This window comes from Hypomesus nipponensis, chromosome 12, assembly GCF_054491055.1.
Source record: "Hypomesus nipponensis isolate SF chromosome 12, ASM5449105v1, whole genome shotgun sequence".
NCBI classification, from domain to species: Eukaryota; Metazoa; Chordata; class Actinopteri; order Osmeriformes; family Osmeridae; genus Hypomesus; species Hypomesus nipponensis.
The window spans coordinates 8664261-8687361 of record NC_140372.1 but is presented as its reverse complement, the minus strand read 5'-3'; the positions used below and the strand labels follow the sequence as shown (position 1 = coordinate 8687361).

The 23101-nt window shown below is 44.0% G+C and overlaps 7 protein-coding genes across 10 annotated transcripts; 5 read left to right on the top strand and 2 right to left on the bottom strand.

Moving 5' to 3' along the window:
* Nucleotides 1-240: 240 nt before the first annotated feature.
* creg1 (cellular repressor of E1A-stimulated genes 1) lies at nt 241-3374 on the bottom strand. Its single transcript, XM_084668744.1, has 4 exons — nt 3022-3374; nt 2199-2318; nt 1245-1445; nt 241-955 (listed from the first exon to the last, which is right to left on the bottom strand). Exons 1-3 carry the CDS (start codon nt 3301-3303, stop codon nt 1245-1247), a joined length of 603 nt encoding a protein of 200 aa, XP_084524870.1. The 5' UTR covers nt 3304-3374; the 3' UTR covers nt 241-955.
* h2af1al (H2A histone family member 1a like) lies at nt 3365-4190 on the top strand. Its single transcript, XM_084668745.1, has 2 exons — nt 3365-3517; nt 3688-4190. Exon 2 carries the CDS (start codon nt 3704-3706, stop codon nt 4118-4120), a length of 417 nt encoding a protein of 138 aa, XP_084524871.1. The 5' UTR covers nt 3365-3517; nt 3688-3703; the 3' UTR covers nt 4121-4190.
* A 1449-nt stretch (nt 4191-5639) lies between these two features.
* Nucleotides 5640-10283, bottom strand: setdb2 (SET domain bifurcated histone lysine methyltransferase 2). Of its 2 annotated transcripts, none has more exons than XM_084668736.1 (10): nt 10256-10283; nt 8936-9049; nt 8697-8798; nt 7610-8423; nt 7306-7475; nt 6901-7145; nt 6663-6711; nt 6191-6387; nt 5944-6032; nt 5640-5859 (listed from the first exon to the last, which is right to left on the bottom strand). In XM_084668736.1, exons 1-10 carry the CDS (start codon nt 10266-10268, stop codon nt 5745-5747), a joined length of 1908 nt encoding a protein of 635 aa, XP_084524862.1. In that variant the 5' UTR covers nt 10269-10283; the 3' UTR covers nt 5640-5744. The 2 variants fall into 2 exon arrangements, with proteins under 2 accessions (XP_084524862.1, XP_084524863.1); XM_084668737.1 differs by lacking the exon at nt 10256-10283 and adding an exon at nt 9222-9935.
* Nucleotides 9655-13413, top strand: LOC146260930 (uncharacterized). Of its 3 annotated transcripts, XM_084668742.1 has the most exons (10): nt 9655-9750; nt 10117-10158; nt 10336-10541; nt 10717-10839; nt 10986-11218; nt 11344-11481; nt 11638-11831; nt 11938-12017; nt 12110-12193; nt 12355-13413. In XM_084668742.1, exons 3-10 carry the CDS (start codon nt 10355-10357, stop codon nt 12504-12506), a joined length of 1191 nt encoding a protein of 396 aa, XP_084524868.1. In that variant the 5' UTR covers nt 9655-9750; nt 10117-10158; nt 10336-10354; the 3' UTR covers nt 12507-13413. The 3 variants fall into 3 exon arrangements, with proteins under 3 accessions (XP_084524868.1, XP_084524867.1, XP_084524869.1); XM_084668741.1 differs by lacking the exon at nt 9655-9750 and having other exon boundaries at nt 9811-10158; XM_084668743.1 differs by lacking the exon at nt 9655-9750 and having other exon boundaries at nt 9811-10158; nt 10319-10541.
* On the top strand, nt 12805-16361 carry f7l (coagulation factor VII, like). Its single transcript, XM_084668738.1, has 9 exons — nt 12805-12894; nt 13635-13831; nt 13988-14163; nt 14344-14368; nt 14470-14583; nt 14742-14882; nt 15028-15116; nt 15245-15365; nt 15631-16361. The coding sequence occupies exons 2-9, from the start codon at nt 13693-13695 to the stop codon at nt 16176-16178; spliced, it is 1353 nt and encodes a 450-aa protein (XP_084524864.1). The 5' UTR covers nt 12805-12894; nt 13635-13692; the 3' UTR covers nt 16179-16361.
* Nucleotides 16362-16622: 261 nt separating this feature from the next.
* On the top strand, nt 16623-19602 carry f7 (coagulation factor VII). Its single transcript, XM_084668739.1, has 8 exons — nt 16623-16766; nt 17160-17323; nt 17495-17519; nt 17650-17763; nt 17855-17995; nt 18224-18345; nt 18590-18710; nt 18830-19602. Exons 1-8 carry the CDS (start codon nt 16709-16711, stop codon nt 19399-19401), a joined length of 1317 nt encoding a protein of 438 aa, XP_084524865.1. The 5' UTR covers nt 16623-16708; the 3' UTR covers nt 19402-19602.
* Nucleotides 19603-19757: 155 nt separating this feature from the next.
* f7i (coagulation factor VIIi) lies at nt 19758-22627 on the top strand. Its single transcript, XM_084668755.1, has 8 exons — nt 19758-19878; nt 19980-20143; nt 20229-20253; nt 20461-20574; nt 20677-20814; nt 20954-21060; nt 21171-21291; nt 21448-22627. Exons 1-8 carry the CDS (start codon nt 19821-19823, stop codon nt 22056-22058), a joined length of 1338 nt encoding a protein of 445 aa, XP_084524881.1. The 5' UTR covers nt 19758-19820; the 3' UTR covers nt 22059-22627.
* The last annotated feature ends 474 nt before the right edge of the window (nt 22628-23101 follow it).

Here is a 23101-nt window from a genome sequence, read left to right as displayed (position 1 = left end):
CCTATCTCAAGTCTGGGGGCAGGAAGTGGTTAAGCCCTGTTCTACCTAGTGATGCTCACACTCACGCATAAAACTAGCACATGCGCACACTACACACAGTATACACTATATGCCCTCACACAAGCACACATATCCATCCTCTTAAAATCCTATGCTTAGATAAGAAGAAGATACACTATCTTAGTCAGCATGAAAGTACATGCTGTTTCTTTTCATTCATATAAAAAGCTGACAAGCAAGTTACATAAAACATAAAACTTTATTTATATAAATCATCCAAAAGTAAGTTTACAAAAAGATTACTCATACATCTGACAAGTTGTATAGTGCATCAGTGCTGAGGCAATGCATCTCCTGCAGTAATACAAACACAAAACTGTAAAATAGCATACTAACCCATGGGATTTGGAGAAAGTAAGTTGTTTGTTTGCCTTATTAAAATGAAAGGAAAGAAATATATCAACACACTGGTAAATTGTGTTGATATATTTGAAACTTTCAGTAATCACTGATCAGATTGTTGATTGATATGCAAAACGCAGATAATTTGTTAAAGTGCAATGCACAGTTATAAATACACGCAAATCCAACATAAACAAGTAAAATCCAACTTTGCCCAATATAAGTGTTTTAGTGGGTTTTGTGGAATCCTTTTAGCAAGTGTACCTAACTACCACCTTAAACCCATTTTTAAAGAAATAGCTGTGAATAAAATCATCATCACTCTGCAATTGAATTACGTACTGTGTGATAGCTTGTATCACACACCAATACCTTTTTTATCAATTTACAAAAAAGTGTCTATTATTTGTCTATTGGCACATATAGGGTTTCCACATGTCAGGGCTTTCCGCTTTAAGTTCACCCTCCAATCAGCAGCCCCCTTTACCAAATTCATTTGAATAACATTTTGGATTTATTGTTTGCAGTCAGCAATGTCAAAGATCGAGTCCTCCTGTAGAATCACAAGGCAGAACACACTAGTCAGAATATCCTTTGCAGCTGTTGTAAAACAGAACAGTTTAATGCACTCATGTTACATACAATCCCCTGATTGATAATTTTTCTCTGACGAAACGTTTCACCAACAGAATATTTAGAGTGTCTTCCAATTGTGTACCATTCACATGATTCTCATCATGGCTTGATAATGAACTGGGGATGTTCTCCTAAATTTATACTAATGTATTACTCTTTAACAGAAAAGTAAAAACAAAACTAAAAAGAAGCCTGTGGGTACTCACTCAGTAGTGCTTCTTGTAGGGGGTGGCCTTAAAGTATTCATCTGGGGTGACCGTCTTCACCCCTCCAAAGTAGTCCAGCACCCACACTTTGGTAATGTTCATCTTGGCAAAGAACCAGTTGTGATCAGTGGGCCAGTCTACCATCTCTGGGTGACGACTAAAGAGGGCTTTCTTGGCAAACACTCCCTCTGTTCCGTTGACCTGAAATACAGACACAAGATAACAATCCATCCAAATATGGTTGTTCTACTTTAATAGCTAGATTTATTTGTGCATGTATGTGTACTCAGACTGTGAAATTAATGTGTGTGAAAGGGGCCTGAAGCAGGGTTTTCCACACAGACTATTTTGTGGCGGTGCGCCACATAATCAACACCGGCCGCCACATATTGCGTTTCGTAATTATTATTTTTTACACTATTTAGGCTAAAACACGCAGCGTATTTGTTAATCTGCATTTCCTTTCCCTGCTCTCCCTCCGCCTCTCTATCACTTACGCCCAGACACACACACACACAGTCACAATGTCAGCACACTTTAGCAACGATGCATACATACGCCGTTCTAGTAAGACAGACAGCTATATCAGCAAGACTTCAGCATCAGTACCGTCTAGGAAAATTGAGGCAACTTTTCGCTAAGTACCTACGGACATGTCTTAATCGAAGGTTCCCCTTCGTTCTTTTGGTGAGCAGTCTCAGGAACCCTAGCTACTTACCCGGCGAAATGGAGCCGACCAGCTAAATAGTTATTTAGCACTAGCGTTGCTACCTGCATATTCAGAAGCTGTTTGTTTGTTGTTGTTGACTTTGTGAAGGTGTGAATCATTTTGGATTAATATTTAATATAATTAAGTTCTGTGTAACAAATTATTAACGAAGGAATTATGTTGCACTCCCCCGTCTGACATGATAGCCCCCCCCCCCCCCCCCCCCCTTCATGAGCAGTCCTTACCTCCACCACAGAGCCAGAGAGAATGATGTGTGCGCACAGAGGGCTTTGGGGATCATAGCCCTGGTTCTTACAGAAGTCTGTCTGGGCCAGGGACATGGAGAGAGAAGCCTGGGGGTTGACCTTAAAGAGATTCACAATACAAAATAAAATGAATTTAGAACTATGGCTATGGTATTTTACTCACACACGTCAATGGACTAAGGTAGACCTGTTATGTATAAGCAGGCAGGGTAACAGCAGAAAGTAGCCATTTCCCCAAACTCAGGAAATCTGACATTGTTTTGCTCTCACTGGTAACGGTCGCTAAATTCGCTGAGTCACTTTCCACACACCAAAACCGTCTGACTCATGATAGCTCTAGTGAGTTTCTAAAACTTACATAACATTAGAGTGAACCCTAATGATGGAGGCAAAACACATACATTCAAAAAGAAAGATCGCTCAATAATGACACTAAGCATGAAATAAAAAGAATGCTACTTTGAATCTCTGATATTTAATTTAAACCTTTCTGTTATCTTCGGGTCATTGTGACCCTTCAGTCACAACTTTACCTCATACAAACAACTTTACCTCATACAAAAATAAAGTGAAGCATTTTCTTTTAACCGCCAGGCTGTCTCACAGCCACCACAAAGTTCAAAGAAAATGCTTTTTATTTGTTTTTGTATTGGATAAAGTTTTCGCAGCACAACGATGGGTCGTTGTGAACTTTGGGTCATTGTGACCCGAAGGCAGCACAAGGGTTAATCATTAGACCATACACAAATACTCCAGTCGCAGTCTATTTTAGGGATAGGGATGTAGACTGAAATGTACCCACCTCCAAATCCTGTACGGAAATTTCCATATGGGTGAGGTACATGTAAGGCACCCCTGTCCCAAAACCGACCGGGCCGTCACTCATCGAAAACGCGTTGGAGAACGGTTGTCCTTTCACAGGTTCGTGGGTTGATATGGTAGCCATTGAAGCCCAGTTGCACTGGTTTGCGACAAATCGTGCCACTCTTGCAACTTCTTCGTGTGGAGGTATTCGATAGAAGTTGCAAGAAACAACTAAACAAAACAGAAACACCGCCAGCTGCATTACACGGGTTGAAGCCATTCTCCTTCAAAACAACGATGCGTGTCGCAACAATAGAGTTCGGTCGCAACGTATGGAGCTGTCACATGATCAGAAGAGTCATGTGACTTCTGGTGGAGAAATGGGAGGGGTGCATGGAACAGGTGCCATAAATCATACAATTAGTGTTTAGAACTAATATAAAAGAAGGTGAATATAATCATAAATCAACTGTTCAGAACTACTCTATACATCGGTAAGTACGAAGTAGCCTATGCGCTGCTGGCATTTTTTTGTGTGAGTTTAATAGAGAGTAAGAAACAAGGTTATATATTTTGTTATACATGTTTTAAAATACAACATCCACGGTATTCAGTATATATTTTTTATGGCATGACATGCTAATCTGAAATGGTCGCCCCCCAGGTCTTAAAATTTAAAGATGTCTGGTCGTGGCAAGGCAGTTGTGGCAAAGGACAAGAAGTCCACCAGCAGATCAAGCAAGGCCGGTCTTACCTTCCCAGTGGGCCGCATTGCTCGCCTGTTAAAAAAGGGGAGGTATGCCAACCGTATCGGGAGTGGTGCTGCTGTATATCTGGCGGCAGTCATGGAGTACATGTGTGCTGAGGTGCTGGAGTTGGCGGGAAATGCTTGCCGTGATAACAAGAAGTTGCGCATTGTTCCTCGTCACATTCAGCTGGCGGTGAGAAACGATGAGGAGCTCAACGTGCTTCTGGGTAGCGTGACAATCGCAGAAGGAGGTGTTTTACCCAACATTCAAGCACAGCTTTTACCCAAAAAGACTGTTGCATCTCGTGAAGACAACGCTCCCAAAGACATTAATTCTCAAGAGTTTTAATGTATTGGTTGCACTTTTTTTTTTAATGTATTTTTTTTTAATGAATTCAATAAAAGTTTATTATAATGTGGTTGACTTGCCAGTGTTCACACTTTGGCCTAAAGCCTACCAGGCTGGGTGCGACTGAAGGTTAGGGTAATTGAGTCTTAGTCAGTGATGGGTTACAACAAGAGATGTCTAACGGGCAGTGAGGATGGATGAGAACAGTTGGACCTTAAACTAAATATTCCTCATAGGGTGGGCATAGTCTCTTTGGTTGTGGAAAAACAGGCTGTGAAATGAAACTACCTTCATTTGCTTTTGAGTCTAGTTCCTAGATGAATATATTGTACATACAATATACTTCTCTGGATCAAATCACCTGTCTCAATTAAGGAGGCTGATACTATTTTGACCATTAAAACTAGATTAAAAACTCTTTAGTCAATTCTGATTTTTAAAGGTAAGTATGCATGTACTTTCTATGTAAACCTGAGTTGTGCGTTTGCCTGTGTGTATCACATGTCACTTTTAAATTGTAATTATAGCTTATGTTCACATTGCCCGTCTAGATCAGTGGTTCTCAACCCTGTCGTCAGGGACCCCCTGTCCTGCATGTTTTAGATGTTTCCATGCGCCAACACACCTGATTCAAATAAAAGGGTCGTTATCTAGCTCTGTAGAAGCCTGGTAACAAACATGCATTTGGAGCAGGGAAACATCTAAAACAAGCAGGACAGGGGGTCCCTGAGGACAGGGTTGAGAACCACTGGTCTAGATGTTACGAAAAAGTAAACCTGTTACTGTATATTGTTATAGTTTTTGTTACTAGTTGGAGACAACGGGGGACTGGTTGTTTTCATCCTTGTTCATAAGTATAACCTATTTTAGAGTTATTTCCCTTGGAACAGATTTCATGTTCCAACTGAGGGGGGCTGTTGCTGTCTTGGTGTGTGGGGCTGCATCAAATACCCTTTAAGCTCTGTTAAATTGCTGCACTAGTCCACACTTGACCGGTGGGGATCTCATTCTATTATGACTGTAACTGTTAGCTGCTCTTGGCATTCTCCAATCACTGCTCTCCTCTCTGTCCCCCCCCCCCCCCCCACAACCCCTGTGGTGTGAGGGGTTTGAGCTGTCAGGACCTGCCTGGTCGTCGGTCTACCAACGCTGGACCAGGTCGTCAAACGGAATACAGTCGCCATGACAGCCAACAGCAAATTTCCCGGTCCCATCCAACGTCTATAAAGCCAAACAATGGATTTTGGTGTTTCAAAACCCATTGACACTGTATGACTATGTTTAGCTTGTGTTCTGCTCCTCTCTTACCAACTGTCTCTGGAGAAGGGGATCCCTCTCTGAATTGCTCCTGCCAAGGTTTCTTACATTTTTTCTCCCGTTGGGAGTTTTTCCTTGTCTTCCTTGAGGGTTTAGGTTGGTTGAGGGGCAGTTCTATGGGTGTATGTGAAGTCCTCTGTGACATGCTTGCATGTAAAAAGGGTTATACAAATACATTTGAAATACAAACCAGTCGGATCAGTTCATTTCAAAAGTTTTATTTGACAAATTGTGTTCATTGTATAAAAATAAGCAATGGTTTGTGTGGAGGGCTTGACTGGTTTTCAACCAAGGTGTTTCCCTGTAGTCACAGCATCAGTCCCTGGCAACCATCACTAACACACAGACATGGGACCTTGTCATGGTCACTTCCTGCGTCAAGAGAATAGTTCCAGGTTAACTCCGTCCCCGACTTCACCACTCTGTCAACAAGAGAATAAAAATGTTTAATAGGATGTCTTCAGAATAATTTCATGAAGGCATTAGATAAGCAGATGTAAACGTACTTGTTTGTGAAGAAAGCAATCATAGGGAAGTTGGGGTCATGACAGTCAGTGAAGACGTTCTGCACAAAGAGGTTTGGCACACAGCTGTGCTGTTGCACAACACATAAAATGGAGCGATTATTAAGGATTGATGTGTGAATTTGATGAGCTATACTGTTCATAGTATCACATCAGTGTTCGTGAGGTAAAAAAGTTCTAATGATGAAATAATTCTTGAGGCATCATCTCTGTGTCTCCGGTCACTTACGTTGATGAAGCGCCCTACATTTCCATCTTTGGTGGCGTCTAGATAATACATCTGATCTGCAGGGTACTGTTTTAGGTCTGGTCTGGCAGTCTTTGAACTTGTCCCTCTCTTAAGATCTTTCATGTCTGGATCTTTGCTGACTGCTTCAGAATGCATCTGTGGCATTTTCTCCACCACTTTCTCCTTATTCTCCAAACCTGGAAATGAGATGGAATGGTTTACACAAGGCTGTCATGGGGTTCTCAGTGCTCTGGTCTGGGTTGTCTATGGCTGCTAGGGGAGAAAAGGTTAGAACTTACATTAGCACTAGTTGGCATTACAGCAGCCAAGCCAGGTTGAGATAAAAGCATGTATAACCCCTTCAAAATCACAATGATAAAAATTATGACCTTAAATAGGAGCCTCTGCTGCAAAAAATATTCAGTACAAACAACGTATTTAGTTTGTCTAAATGTGCCAGAAAATGCACTACCTGATGGAGAGTGGTCCAGTTCCTGACTTCCCACAACTACTGCCTTGACCTAGGAAAATACAAAGACACATGTTGGCAACAAGTATACTTTTTTACAACTTGGTATAGATTTGCATAATTTGGATTCTGTGTTCTTGTCTTGTGAGAAAAGTTTGACATGAAGACAAAGGTCCCCCTTTATTCACACCCTACTACATTGATTCTGTGTGCTGTTTGCCATGTGTGCACTGAGTCTGACCAAGCCATTGAGCAGAAGGGGGTCTGGATCAGGCTGTAGGGAATCGGCAGGTCTTTGGATCACAGGTACGTGGAGGGGCGGTGAGGTGGGGGCAGAGGGTCCCAGCTGCTCCGGACAGCCTCGTCCTTCCACGGGTGCCAGCCATTCAGTCACAACCTCCACCTCGTCATCTGAGGGAAGCTCCGCCCTCGGACGCTTGGGTGGGAGGGGCTGGTCAGGGTCTAGACAGGCCCTGAGAACTACACCTAGATGGAAAGAGGGGATGGAGATTATGTCGATTGTATAGAGGAAGAGAGATCAAGGAGGGTTCAAAAGTAATACAATTTTGATTAGTGGTTGACGGACTAGAATTTAGAATAATTGACACAACACAGGTACACACACGGAACCATTGTTTGATCCCACCTGCATAAGTGCATACAAAGGTGCCCCTGTCCAAATCGTCTCGGCAGCGCACCCCCCAACCCCTGTCGGCGGTTTGGAAGACCTGGAGACGCACACGGAGACCATGCTGGACCACACGGTTCTGACACAGATTTTGCTCACACCCGCACCATGGACCGCATTCATAGATCCTGGAAAAAACACAGGATCTGTGACACACACTGTCCTAATCACAAGACTAATATGAAAATTATGCTACAGTACAAACAAACAGCCATTTGAGCATTTGTACTGTTTGGACCCAGCACGTTGTCCAGTAACTCACCCAGTGGGTACAGGCTCAGCTAGCCGCTGGTGGAGGTAGTGCTGCCCCCTATAGGCCATTCTGATGCAGGCGCAGCTCTGAGCATCCAGACAGCCATCTGTGCAGTCACAGCAAGCTTTGAACAACGGCCCGCGGCTGAGAAAACAGCCATGAGGCCAACGCTCCTTCCTGTACCGAAACTCCTCTGGCCGCGCCCCTTCTTCTCCAGTGCATAGTTCCACCGGTGTAGGCTCCACCCCCCGGCTCAGGTCCCTCTCCGCTGGCACCATCGGCACTGGTCGCCACGACAACGGTCGCGGACAATCCAGTTGTACCTCAGGGTTGAAGCTGAAGTAGTCCATCTGCAGAACACTGTGACTCCCTGTCACCAGCAGGAAGCTGAGCACCTCCCATGGCGTATGCAGACTCCGTCCACAGGGGGCCTGGTACGTGACGCCCGACTCGGCAAGGTCACAGGACTCCGAGTCCACTGACTCCCCACACTCAGATTCTAGTCTGGACTTCATAGCCTGAGGCCCGGCACACTGACGTTGGAAGCTCAGGTGGAGGGGCACCTTCAGAGGGTTGTGCCACCGGAAGTAGTGGGCAGACCTGGGAAGGTTGGGAATACAGGCCTGGCTACAGTCGTGGGGCTGGTAGTGGAGCTGGAGGGGAAGGATCGGGGACGCTACATCTTCTTTGCTGACATAGCTAGGAGACAGGGGGTCCACAGAGCCATCAAAGTGGACAGATGAGGGCGACGTGGGCTGTATTTGCAGGGGAGGTCGTGGGGTCTGAGGGCTGACAGCCTCAAGACCTGAGACAGATATCATTTCTAGACAGAAGAGATTAGATTTTGTCAGCTCAACACAACCTTTTTGTTGCTATCATGCCACATTTCACTTGCACTGGTTCCAAAGATTAACAGTACTACTAACATAGACAGGCTGCAGTGAAGACCTAGCTATAGGTAATTATATAATAATACCCATTGGCTCACCAAATTTCAAATTCAAAGCATAAACTACACTTGCAATAACAAAGATATGACGCAGATTGAAATGATATAATACCCTTCTATTGCACATGGAAGTACAGTAGCCCTTACCTCCCCCAATAACAATTTCCACAAAAGAATCATTGGTTTCAGCTGGAGCTGACCTCAATCCAGATTCTAGTAACGTGATCATATTCATTCCCTGGACGTACTCTGGAAAACAAGAATCCATTGTTTTATTAATCACAAGCCACGGCGTACATTAGCTTATATGGAATGTTTATTATGAGTATGCCTATCAGTGTGTGTGTGTGTGTGTGTGTGTGTGGTTATGTTGTATAGCTAGCTACCTCTATCAGTTGCTGTACAGGTCTTAATTGCACTTCTCAGTTGAATTAAATATTCACACAATTCATCAAAAACGTGGTCCACATCAACGTCCATCCAAAAGGTTTTCGCTCTGGCTGAAATCACAGTGAAAGTGTCATTATCTGTAGCTAGCTAACCTGGGTAGGAAAATGCTGTCGCTGACATCAACTCAAAATCCTTTCGCTATTGTTAGACAAACATCTGTGAAAGAAAAATAGTTAGCTAGACTGCTAGTAATGGGCGAATTATATCCGTTGCCTTTCTTACCAACTTCTGGTTGTTCTGTTCCATCCATTTTTATTTATGTCAATGGCTAGACTAGCTAGCTGATGATTGTATTGCTACAGTACTGTAGCAGCCAGCACTAGTCTAGCAATCGAGCTTGCTTTAACTTCCTTTCCAGATGGCTTTAGCCGACCAGTGTAGTACAGTATAGACAATATTTTAATGGAACGAAAAATGTAATTACTTATGCCTACTCTTTGGATGCCAGCAAAATAACTAGTAGTTATATATCTGGTCTATCTGGTTAGCTAGCGGCAGGTCCAAATAAAACGTCGCCCCTTTACATCTTACTTGCTATCCCAGCTAGCTAACTATGAGCTTTGATTAGCTAGCACTAGTTGGCTGGCTAGTTAATCAGTCTACCCGCGGCCGTATATAGCTGTCTTGCTGTAAACCCTCAAATCCAGACACTTTGTAGTGTTATTAAAAAAATGTTGGTCGTTCTCAACAGTTCAGCTACGTTCATTGCTTGTTTGTGACTCAATTCATCGAGAAAGTGAAGGACATTACTGTAAGAAAATCATCCTGACAAATTTGTTTAATGCGCCTTTGTTGCTTTAATTTGTGATCAACCTCGTCCCCCCGTTAAAGAGTATGCACCTGACAACAACAACATGTGTGAGATAAGATAGTTCTAACTTGCAATAGATTTTGCAACAGCTCGCAATGTTTTGTAACTTGTGCGTCAAATCTAACTGGATATACAGCTATGTGAAGTCATGCTGATACATCTGACTGTAGTGGTGGGGGCACGTGTCTAGCTGTTATGTAGTTAGCTAGGGTTAGCCGGACTCATAGTTCGCTAGCTACTTCCTGTATTGTTTTGTAACATCGAAAAAATGACCTTACGCAAGTTATTTCCCGAAATTATTATCAGTAGTCTGGTGTTACTGCAAGCGAGAAGAAGCACTTCTCTTGGGTAAGGAGCATCCTGACTTTTCCTGTCATTTTCATTCTAATACGAAACGATACCGTCAAATAACTATTGTGCTCTTCTCAAGCTATGGTGATCTTACTTTCATTTGTCATCAATTTCCAAGTATGGGTTACGATTTTCACATTCATGTATTCAATGTTAGTTTTTTTTCACCCATAGAAACAGCAGTGTGGCAGAAATGACACCGGTGCGACGGTCAATTGGTGAAGCGCTTTGGGGAATGTGCGCAGCGGATTCGATGTCAATGCCCGTACATTGGTACTACTCTGTCTATGACATAAGGAAAGACTTTGGAGGTTGGATAACTGGCTTCAATGCGCCCAAGAACAGGCATCCATCCAGCATTCTCACTCTCTCCAACTCAGGTGCTGTATGATCCATTTCATACAATAATTTATTACACGATTATGTAAGAAGTTTCTTATAAACCTACTTTGAATGCACAGGTTTGTTTTCTTTATTATGGTTCAGAATGCAGTAAAGCTTGGCTCAAAAATGTGTTCATTCTCAATCAGTTGTTTCTCCCCATCTTGACTACAGCTGGCAGTGGTCGCTCAGCATGGTCATCGTCAGCCAACCGCCCTAACGTGGTGGGGAATGTTATCCTCCATGACAAACTCAAGTTCTGGAAGGCAGCAGCAGGATCAGTCCATTACCACCAAGGTAGAAGCTCACTCTCACACACATGCCACTTGCATACACCAAGTGATGTCATACTTTTCATGTGTCCTGTCAAAGGGCTGATTCAGAAACAGAGGAAACTTATCATCAGTTACTAGTGAAACAAATCAGATCTCTCTGTGTTGCAGGAATGCAGGCAGGTGACAGCACCCTGAATGCCATCTGCTCTCTGAGAGTGGCCCAGACACTGGCAGGGGGCAACTTCTCCAACATGTCGAACCCAGAAGCGCGTGCTGCCGTTTTGAACGATTATGTTCAGTTCATGACCACGCCAGGTACACATGAAGACACTTATGCAGAGTCATTCCATAGATCCTTCTTTTCTGACTGGCAGGACTCCAGACCTACCTCTCCCAGCAAGGTACACACACACACACACACACACACACACCCCACATCTACTGTCATATATTACAGTTTGAAGTATAAAAAAAACTCTAAAATAAAACTTGAACTGCCTTGTACCTGTGTTTATCTCTGTCCCAGATCCTGGAGTTTGCAGAAAAGCGCTATAAGCAGAAGATTAATGTGTCTGTTCCAGACGGCCAGCTTGATGCAATTGGCTGCATCCCCATGACGATTCCCTTTGTCCTTCTATCTGCTTCAGCCAATGAGGAGCAAGCTGTGAGAGATAGCCCCCCATTTCCTGAATGTTAATTTCCAAAGTTTTAAAGTGATTGTCTATCTAGTCAAACATTCCTCTTTCTCAGATTCATTCAATGCTGTCTCCGTCGGTTTCCTTCTCTATGTCCCTCCAATTATTGTTTCTTTCTCTCATAGCTGTCGGCAGCTGTCGAGTTTGTCAGACTCACACACCCCCACCCTAAGGTGGAAAAATACGTGGCTCTATATGCCCGTGCCCTTCACGCCACCCTGAATGGCGGCAACCTCAAACAGCATGCGGAGGCAGCCCTCCGCTCGCCCACGCTGGACGCATGGGACACGTGCCAGCACTACATGCGACGTGCAGCCAGGTACTAGCTTTGCCCTTACAGTGATGGATGCTTTATTGGTTAGAATTATTGGGACAAGAGAACTAAAAGAGTATTTGTGTTCCATATTCTTTTTCTCACCGGCCAGGTTTCCAGTCTCTTCAGAAGAGAGGCTGAAGGTTCATCAGAGTGCTGTGGAAGCTCTGGGCTTGGCCTGCTATACTAAAGGTGGCTCATTCTGTCGTTTAATTCATGCATAGACTCTGATATCGGACTTAAATAATGGGCTTTGATGAAAGTTTGCTCCTATGCCCTTACAGGTGCTCTTAGCAGTATGTTCTACTTGGCACATGAGTTCCATGATGACCCTCATGGAGGCATCTTGACTAACACCAACTGTGGTGGTGAGTTTAGAATCGTATGGCATCTTTGTGTTAATAATTACAGTAGTACATTTGAAAACACGGGGCAAACCAATGAAACAGTTCTGTGTTCTGTTAAGGGTGTATGTCATTTGGTGTTTTCTATTGCCACTGTGTTGATCAGTCTTGATGGTGCTTTCCAGGTGAGAACTGTAACAGAGGGGCAGCTTTGGGGGCTCTGCTGGGGGCCCAGGCGGGTCACAACGGAAGGGCAGTGCCCCAGGAGTGGAAGGATGGAATGCATCACGCCCGGGAGCAGATCCGGGAAATCCTGAAGGAGGTGGACCAAAATTAAAACAGTGACCCCTAGTGGTCTTGAAAGCAAAGGGAATTGCGAGAGGGAGAGAGAGAGCGAGAGGGAGAGGGAGAGAGACAGTAAAATGAGTTCAAATATATTTATTTTATTTAAACCTTACTCCTACTTTCTTTCTGACAAACAGACGGACAGAACAGTAGACTTGCCTCCTTCTAAAAACCGCCATTCAAGTGTCTGACTTGCTCAGCTGAGTTTCAGCTGAGCAGTTTACATCATTCGTTGTGTTATTGTCTTCCCTTTTGGGACTCTGTCCCATGTGTCGATGCACATGAAGTGGCACGGTTTGCACTCACATTCCACTTTCTTCCTCATTTTCACAACCTCAAGTTCTCTTGGAAGGGAGTTACGACATCATGGTCACAACAAGGCTAGTATAAATCTCCCTTCTACCTTTGATGCAGAATGTTAATGTATATATTACTAAGCTATCTTCTGTCTTATATGTGATAAAAACATTATAAGCATTATCAGATACTGAATGTAAAAAGATTACCATTTGCTGCTTTTGTTTGTAAGATATTTTGATGGTGACCTTTTCTTTAGTCTAGCTAGAATTTTATGAAACATACTCTCATGAATGCACACAGTGTGGAACTGATTAATGTAACACAAATACAGTGTTAGTTTGCTGAGTTGAGCATAACCACTTTGTGGCCTGTGCTGTGTTAAGATATGATAATTAAATTGTTTATTCATACCTCATATGTTATCAAATGTTCTGCTTTTATGCAATACTTAACACTACCACAGTATATGTATAACTATTCATGATTATTTTGGGCAATTACCCCCATGTTGTGATATATGTTTCTCATGTTTGTGGAATAACCTCTTGCAGTGAAAACAATGCATTGCTCTGAAACATAAAAATAAACTGTAAAATGTTTGTTTTTGACTTGTTTTTCTAAGGAAACATAAGTTTAAAAAGTTGAACCATACCTAACATGTAATGGTTAGGGTTATGTTAGAATTTTTTTTGTATTTAGAAAATAGAAATACTTGACAATACTGATATAGAATAATGACATTAACAACCTTGACTTAACTCCAATTATTGTGCAACATCAAGCCTGACAACGTTCTGTTTCCCCTTATGTGCTCCACCAGGGAGGGGAGAAATGACCTCCCTGTTTAGTGTCCATTTGTATTTGGACAAGAAGAGTTCATGGTTTTGAGAAAACTGAACTTCGACCAAAGCCCTGTAAACACAGGAATGGAGTCTCTGACACACAGCCTGGTGGTGAAGCTGACCTGCCTGGTTCTTCTGTCTCTCTGTACAGTTGCTGACTCTGGGCTACCAAGAGGTGAGTTGGACGTCCAGGATCAACGTGTGATAAATTACTGTTCACTGGGCCTAAATGTACAAAAGAATGCTGATCTTTGACACTTTTGACTTGATTACAAGGAAAGAAATGAGCTCCTAAGATCCACCGTGGTTTCTATGTGATGCTATGTCCCAGCTGCCGCAGTGTTCCGGAGCAGACAGAAGGCCAGCGGGGTTCTGGGCCACCCGCGCTTGAGGCGTGCTAACTCCCTACTGGAGGAGCTGAAACTAGGAGATCTGGAGAGAGAGTGTCTGGAGGAGACCTGTTCATATGAGGAGGCCAGGGAGATCTTCACTCACCCCGAACAATTAGTGAGTGATACAACATAAGCTCTGAGCTATGAAACAACTCACCTCAACATGAGGTCTGATATAAATGGAATGAGATGACGTTCGTGTTGCGAAATGTGCATTGGGATAACTGAGAAAGACTGTTTATTTTAACATCTCCATCTCCCTCTCTTATGATAACTTGTATGTGCTTGGGTACAGGACAAGTTTTGGAAAATATACTCAGGTATGAAAAATCTTTTACTAACTCAACTACCCAAGTTAATGCAATGTCATTCAGCCCTACTCCATCTGCCGGTGTCTGGTCTGGTTTGTTTCTCTGTGTAGACGTGGATGATTGTGAGTCTGGGCCGTGTTTGAACGGAGCACCCTGTGTGGATCAGGTGAACGCTTACATCTGCTTATGTCCCCTTGGATTTGAAGGACGAAACTGTGATAGAGGTGAGTAGAAGACACCTGAATGTGACTACATCCTGTGGGTAATCTAACTCTCATTTAGCGTCATAAAGTTGTCTGGCAAATCATTGAATGTATGGCAGACATTGTAGAAATCCTTTATGGTTTAGCTAACTGTGGTTTCGTGTGCATACTACCTACAGCGAAACGTACCTCTTATGGCTGCCTATATAAAAATGGAGGATGTCAGCATTTCTGTAGAGAGTTCCCTGATCTGACTCACACCTGTTACTGTGCCCCTGGTTACAAGCTGGCTAAGGACAACAGCAGCTGTCTACCACAAGGTCTGGCTAAAACTCTTACTGCACAACAATTCCCCAAAACCCTTGCAGTTATCTGGACACTTTCTTTTAGCACAAGACCATGATCTATTTTCAAGGTAAAAGGGTTAGGATTTCTACTGAAATTTCTACTTCATTTTCTTGACAGTTCCCTTCCCTTGTGGAAGACCTGTGAATGAGTTCCAGCCAAGGGTAGTGAAAGGTGAAGAGTGCCCTAAAGGACAATGTCCATGGCAGGTACTGCAACAAAATCTCAACATTCTCTCCCACATCAAACACGTTCAGACTTTTATTGTTGTTGTTCATTCTAACTCTCTCCTGTCTTTCTCACTGACACACATGCCACCCTCCACCCCTCTCCCCAGGCTCTGTTGGAGTACAGGAAGGAGTATAAATGTGGAGCGATTGTTCTGGCACCTCAGTGGATTCTAACTGCTGCCCACTGCGTGTGGAGGATGGATGCTACTCATATTCAGATTATTGCAGGTAAAGCACATAGAGAGTTTAAAGGTGAGGTAAGTTTATCAAGAAACCTTTCATTATTTTTGTCCAGACCCAACAGGTAATGTAAACTGACAATTCATTTATTTGCACCATTACCTTATATTCTGAATAGATTCAAAGGCAGTGAATGATAGTCAAACAACTGCAGTAACTTTCAGCACCTGTTACTACAGACAATAAGGTCATTTGAATAAACAATATTCTCTGGTGTGCAGTCCACTCACAGTGCGTTCTTCCATGTTTCAAGGTAAACACAACCGCTCTATGAAAGAGAACACAGAACAGGTGAGGCCCATAGCAAGGTTGATCATCCACCCCCAGTATAACCACACCACTACAGACGTCGACCTGGCCCTCCTCAAACTGCGGAGGCCATTACGGCCTGGACCTTTCGTGGTGCCCGTGTGCCTGCCTGCGCTGGACGGGTCCTTCGAGCGAACTCTGGCCACTGTGCGCACCTCCGTGGTGAGCGGCTGGGGCCGCCTGGCGCAGTCTGGGCCTTTCTCCACCCTGCTCCAGAGGCTGGAGGTACCACGGGTGCCCCTGCAGGAGTGCCGTGCCCACTCGGGCCTCAACGTGACTCGGAACATGCTCTGTGCGGGGTTTAGGGAGGGGGGCAGGGACGCGTGTCAGGGGGACAGTGGTGGGCCGCTGGTTACTCATTACAAACATACCTGGTTTCTTACCGGGGTGGTAAGCTGGGGAAAAGGCTGTGCCGGTGAAGACTTCTATGGGATCTACACCCGCGTAGCGAACTTCCTGGGATGGATTGACCGTACCATGTCAACTGGCTGAGAGAAGGGTGTTAGTCTGAAACCTTCTGAAAGACTTCTGGTATGATACAGAGACACAGTCAGATACGGTACATTCAAGCTATGTAATATTATGTTAAATCTCATGTTAGCAGTAAAAATGGTTGAAATGTATAATAATAGGAATGAACAGTTTGTGCCAAAAATAAAAAATGCCCTTCTCATACTCGTTCTTCTAATTAAGTTTTGCTAGATATACCTACTCTCAATTAAAGAAAGATATTTGATGAGATTGAGCAAATACAATTACACACAATGGACAACAGTGTGCTGCATCTTAATACATGGGTAACTGGATTCCCTCAGAAACAGAAAGCAAGCCCTACATGGCACAACCGAGTTGCAGGGAGCTAGAGGGGAGGAGCCTACACGGGGACAGTGTTGTAGGGGTGGATCAGACATTCAGATGAAAGTTTGTAACTAACTTCAGACCTATGGACTAAAAAGGGGAGAGAAAGGGGGGCAACAGCAGAGTGACCGTGTGGATACAAGTCTTTAGTGTAACTCACCACAATGTACCTTACTGTGCTCTGTCTTACTGTAAGCATCTGCTGCTGTCACACAGCATCGGGTAAGTCTGCCTATTACTACAGGTACTGCAGTGTGTATGTACTGTGTGTGAGTATGTGTGCGTCGGAACATCCAGTTGACCAACATCTAGGTATGTTGGGTATTGCACACAGGTGAATTGTGCAAGTGGTGTGGTTGGCTGTGCTTGTGATGTTCGTGGTGATAATGGTGATCAAATGTTCACATACAGAAGGCCAGAATGTGCTGCAACAAATGTTCAAATATATTATCTGATACCTTTGATATGTCACACTTTGTGGCCTGTCTCTGGGTATTAAAGCTGTGGTCCAATCTTTCTCCAGTAAATGTGTGCCCTAGTTATTTTCAAATTCAATCTGCCTTATGATGTTTTTGTGGGTTTGGATATGTGTGTTGTGTGTTTATGGTTGCCCAGTGTTTCTTGAACGAGAACAAGCCAATGGCCTGCTGACAAGGTCCAAACGGGCCAACTCAGGCTGGCTGGAGGAGCTGAAACTGGGAAACCTGGAGCGGGAGTGTCTGGAGGAGAAGTGCTCATACGAGGAAGCACGGGAAGTGTTTGAACACAAACAAGCCACGGTCAGTAGCTGAAACAAACATGCAAATGGAGAGTGGTCTTCGCTGAGTGGGAAGTCAGAGAGGAATGTTTCCCTGAACGGTCCCTTTAAACCTTCATCTGTCTGCCTGTCAACCAAGATCAACATGAAACACTCAGTGGTTGAATTGTTTTCTACTTATGTTTTTCTTCAGGATGAGTTCTGGAAAAACTACAATGGTAAGCTTAACAGCGTAAGCAACTTGTTCAGTTTCAACCATCAAACATTTTTGGCAACTAACGTTCTCTCAATGCGTTGCACTTCCAAGTTCACAGCCAAGATCACAGCAGTGCACTATCATCCTTACAGTTCAAGATGCCTGCCAATCTAACCCATGTCACAACAACGGGACCTGTTCCAGCTCTGCATCCTCCTACACCTGCCTCTGTCTGCCAGGCTTCATTGGACGCAACTGTGAACTTGGCAAGATTTATATTCATACAGTAGCTCCAGTTTATACAGTGTTATCACCTTGAACAGCACATTTTATCTGTTGTTTCCCTATGTCCTTCAGAGATTAAGGCCGTCCCTGACTCCTGCTTGCATCAGAATGGCGGGTGTGATCACTTCTGCGAGGAGGAAGAGGGAAGGCGCAACTGCTCGTGTGCTGAGGGTTATTTCCTGGGACAGGATGGGCAACACTGCTTGTCACATGGTGGGTGGACAAAGATCTTTAATTGGTGTCAGATCAGACCAATCTGAACTCTAGTCACCAGAATAACCATGTATATGTAGAGAACCAAATTCCTTCAAAGATTCATCTCATCACATTACATTTTTGCTCAAACAAGGGATCTGAATTTCAGTCTGTTCCAGTGTCTCTGTCATCCCTGTGTTATGGATCACACTGTGGTATCTGACCCCTGATCTCTCACCCTCTCAGAGGACATAGCTTGTGGGATGGTCCCTCTCCTGCAAAGCAAAGAGAAGGGAGATACACCACTGAACCCTCTGTATCGTATCGTGGGAGGGACAGAATGTCCTGAGGGCCACTGCCCCTGGCAGGTACAACCCAGCTATTGAGTTCATAATAGTCACATGAAGTCAGCAATGGAAGCTCCTTAAAGTCCATGTGTTCCGTCAGTATTGGGGGAATAAAATTGTCTGTAGTCTCATATGATGTCCAGTATGTTTATCCACCTTGTTAGGGTCATACAGTTGGTAACTGACACCCTATGTATGAGTGGCACTGTCAGTAATTGAAATACGATAGATGCTTACCAGAGGGAGTATCACATTGATTTTGTAGGTGTTGCTGATGACTAAAGGAAAAGGTTTCTGTGGAGGAATATTTTACAAACCTACCTGGATCATCACCGCCTCCCACTGCGTGGTGAATTTGAAGGCCGAGGCCCTTACCGTGGTTGCAGGTAGCTGTCCCGCATGTATACATGTGTATAAATGCTCCAGTCAGTTGTTTGGTCTCAAACAGCATTCCTACAAACTCACTGCCTGTGTTTTTCCCTTGCGTGTATACACGTGTGTTCAGGTGAACACGAGTTAGATATAGTGAAGGGGACCGAGCAGACGGTGCAGGTGGCTGAGATCCTCATGCACGCTGACTACGTCCACCTAACGGCGGACAGCGACATCGCCCTGCTGCGGCTCACCAAGCCCATCGTCTTCACCCCCTACGCCGTGCCAGTGTGCCTGCCTACTCGCTCCCTGGCGGAGCGCGAGCTCTGGGCCATAAGCATGCACACGGTGAGCGGCTGGGGCAGGGTGGGAGAAGACGGCCCCACCTCCAACGTCCTCCGCAGGCTGGAAGTGCCCCGCATTCGCACCCAGGAGTGTGTGGAGCACAGTGGCGTGACGTTGACCAAGAACATGTTTTGCGCCGGCTACACCGACGGCAAAGGGGACTCGTGTAAGGGGGACAGTGGTGGACCGCTGGTTACTCACTACAGGAAGACTGTGTTCTTGCTGGGGATCGTCAGCTGGGGCAAGGGGTGCGCCCGGCCAGGGAATTATGGGATTTACACCAGGGTGTCCAACTACCTGGAATGGATCCACAATGTTACAGCAACAGTGCAGCCGCAGAAAATCACTGCAGCAACATAAAAAAAAAAATACTTAGGTTGTATTTAAAACTACAAGAGGAGTTGTGATTATTTATACTGATGATGGTACTTCTGCTGCACTGTTAAATGTGATCTCTTTCTCATAATTAATAAATAAATAACCTTTCCCATGGGGTTGTACGAAATTAGAATGACCCACATTTGAACTCTACATGACATCAAATAAACTTCTTGAAGTTCAGCTGGGGTATAAGCACCATTCAGAGTAAATTTTTTTACAACAATAGAATATGTACAGTCAGTATTTGAGTGAGATAAGACTAAAATACGACTACGTGTAACACTCAAAGCTTATGACTAATTTATCGCTCTTGACCTCTCGAGGAGTGGGCGTGAACACTGACCTGTTCAAACCTGAGCGGACACCAAGCATTCTTGGTCATTGATTTGGCATTGACGATGTTGATTCAAGCTTTAAGTGCGTTTTGGTTGTTTTCAAGCGTTGTTTCTGCGGCTGGTAAGTATATAAAAATTGAAAGCAATAGCTAAACTTACCTGATTTTGGATTAAGTAAGAGTTGGAATAAAATTTACTATTGATGTCTGTCGACTTTTTTAGTATTCATCGAACGGGAGGATGCGCATGTGTTGTTTCAAAGACACAAACGAGCTAACTCAGGCTTCCTAGAAGAACTAAAACAAGGGAACCTTGAGCGCGAATGTACCGAGGAAATATGTAATTACGAAGAGGCCCGTGAGGTTTTTGAGGACGATGACCAAACAGTAGGCTACCTTGTACATGATTTATTAATTCGTATTTTAGCGCAACCTCCATTGAATAAATAATAACATCATTTTGTTGTTTCAGAAACAATTTTGGTTGACCTATAATCGTAAGTACAGTTTTATTTTAATTTGATTATTTTGAAATGCATGCAGTATTTGGACACAGTTTGAGACTCAAAGTGTAAATGACATTTTTTGAAAGTAGTGCAGGCCAGCTACCATGTTCCTCTTTTTATTTACAAGATTATATATCTAAGGAACATTTGCCACAGTGCCCTGACAATGTCACCAACTTTATCAATGATTCTTTATAGGCCGCGACCCCTGCCTGATCAACCCATGCCTCAATAATGGAGTGTGTATTTACATGGCTGACTCCTACACCTGCCAATGTCCTGAGGGATTTGAGGGGAAATACTGTCAAACAGGTAAAAAGAACCCATCTCATGTCAGAAGAATTTAGTGACAAGTTACAGCAAGTCCTCACATGTTTCCAAAAACATCTTATTTTTCCTTGTTCATTTCAACAGTGTTTGAGGACACTCTGAAGTGCCTTTATCAGAATGGGGGTTGTGAACACTTCTGTGATGGTTCAGGACCACAGCGTAAGTGTGCATGTGCCCCTGGTTATGCCCTGGGTGAAGACGGAAGAGAATGTGTTGCTCAAGGTATGCCTCTGGAGGTGTGGATATTTCCACATTCCACATTCTTTACATATACTTTCCTACCTTGATGAATGGCAAGCCGTAGTCATAGTGTCATATCCATCTTTCTGAATTATCTCTCTGTTTGTCTTTCCAATCACAGTCCAATTCCCATGTGGAAGAATTCCCAAACCTGTGAATCAAGCTACAGAAACACAAACTAGGCTAGTTGGAGCATCCCATTGTCCAAAAGGACAATGCCCTTGGCAGGTAAACAACACGATAAATATAATATCCAACATATCTAGACTTCACCTATTCTCTTTCAGTTCAAGTTGATGTTGTCTGTAGAAGTCTCTCACCGGAGTGATTTCCTGCAGATCCTTCTGGAGCTTGAAGGGCTCAGTCATTGTGGGGGGGTTCTAGTCCACCCAGACTGGGCCATCACTGCTGCCCACTGTGTCCACATGAAAGACCCTAAGGATATGGTAGTGGTGACAGGTACTGTTCTCTCAGTTTCTCTTTCTGTCTGTGGGTGTCCTCATTTAAAAAATCACATTATAATAACAGGCATCTATAACTATGGTATTTTCCCTGGTGGCACGCTCATGAGGATAACCCTGGAGTGCTCGATGTAAGTGCAGTCTCTGTTACCAGGGGAACACAACTTGGAGGTGGAGGAGGGTACCGAGCAGAGGATGCACATCACCACGGTGGTCCCCCACCAGCTTTATGACCCGGCGACAGGTGACAGCGATATCGCCCTGCTGCGACTGAACCAGTCTGTGTCCCTTGACACCCACTCTGTGCCTGTCTGCCTGCCACAGCAGTCCTTTGCCAAGAGCGAACTGGCGGCTGTTCGCTTCCACACTGTCAGCGGTTGGGGTAAGCGCACAATTGGGGGTAACACACCAACCTCCCAACCTGGCAACCCACAGGCCCCTTCTTCACCTGTCCTTCGTAAGCTGGTCGTGCCTATTTTGCCCAACACTGATTGCAACATAAAAAGTGGGTTCAACTTCACAAGCAACATGTTGTGTGCTGGGTACATGCAAGGTAACCTAGAAGCCTGCAGGGGGGATGATGGGAGTCCCCTGGTCACCCAGTATGGGAACACCCACTTCCTGATGGGCGTGGCTGGATGGGGGAGGGGCTGCCCCCAGCCAGGGTACTACGGGGTCTACACCAATGTAGTCAACTTCCTGGAGTGGATTGAGGCAACAATGAAATCCTCTCCTACTGTGAGTGTGACCAATGTAAAGCAGTAGGAGATTATGGTCATCGGTGGCCAGGAACTTCAAAGAACAACAAAAGCACCAGTGACGATGTCCCCTGATATGCTTGAACAGAAAATAGTGTTACTTTTGTCCTCTAGTATGTTGATTTGTATTACCCTAACCCGATTGCAATTCAGGGGCGAATCTAGGTTCCCACTTTTGGGGGGGCTAAGCCCCCCCTTTTTACTGTGACCCAGCAAAACTAAGGGGGTCTGGGGGCATGTTCCCCCAGAAGACATTTTTGAAAATATCATTTTAAATAGTCTCTTTTAGGAACAGAAATCAACAAATTTAGATTTAAAATATGAAAAAAGTAAAAAGTGTTTTTATTTTGTTGCAATTTTTTTGGGGGGCTAGTGAAACTTTTGGGGGTGGCTCCAGCCTCAAGATGCTAGATCATGTTGCGATTCCATTGGTTTAAAATACATGCATAATTTTTTTTTCTTAAACACTGTCAAGTTTCTATTTTGTCCTACATATACTGCTGTTCAATGTAAAGGTTCTTCAGAATTTCATAAATAAATCAGTCACTGACAAGCACAGTGCATAATTTCTCATCAGATTGGATGTTGGATGTTTTTTCTTCTGTAAATACTCATGTATAAATGTACACCTACATCCTCATAAGTTTCCTGAAGCTCTTTCAAACTGAACAGGAAAACTTTCTTCCTGAATTTTCTGTCACGAAAACACAGCTGTGTTGTTGACAACTGTGCTGATAAGCCACAGATCCCACCAGGCAAATATTGGCTCAATGATTCTGTCTTTTGAGCACTCACATGGCCCCTGTGACTTTCTGCACCTTGCGAAATCTCTTTTTATTGGCTAAAAAGACAAGTTTACAATTGTCTCATTATACTGACGGGGACATGACTGTTTAGTGGAGAGGACAAGGCTTTATATTTTTGTTTGGCCATTTAAAAGCAGAAGATTTTGAAGATATCTTGAGTCATATCGTGAGTCAGAACTACAAAGTCGCGCTCTCTCTCCTCCACCTTGCTTGCTTCTACACAAAGCGATTCTCCCTGTGCAAC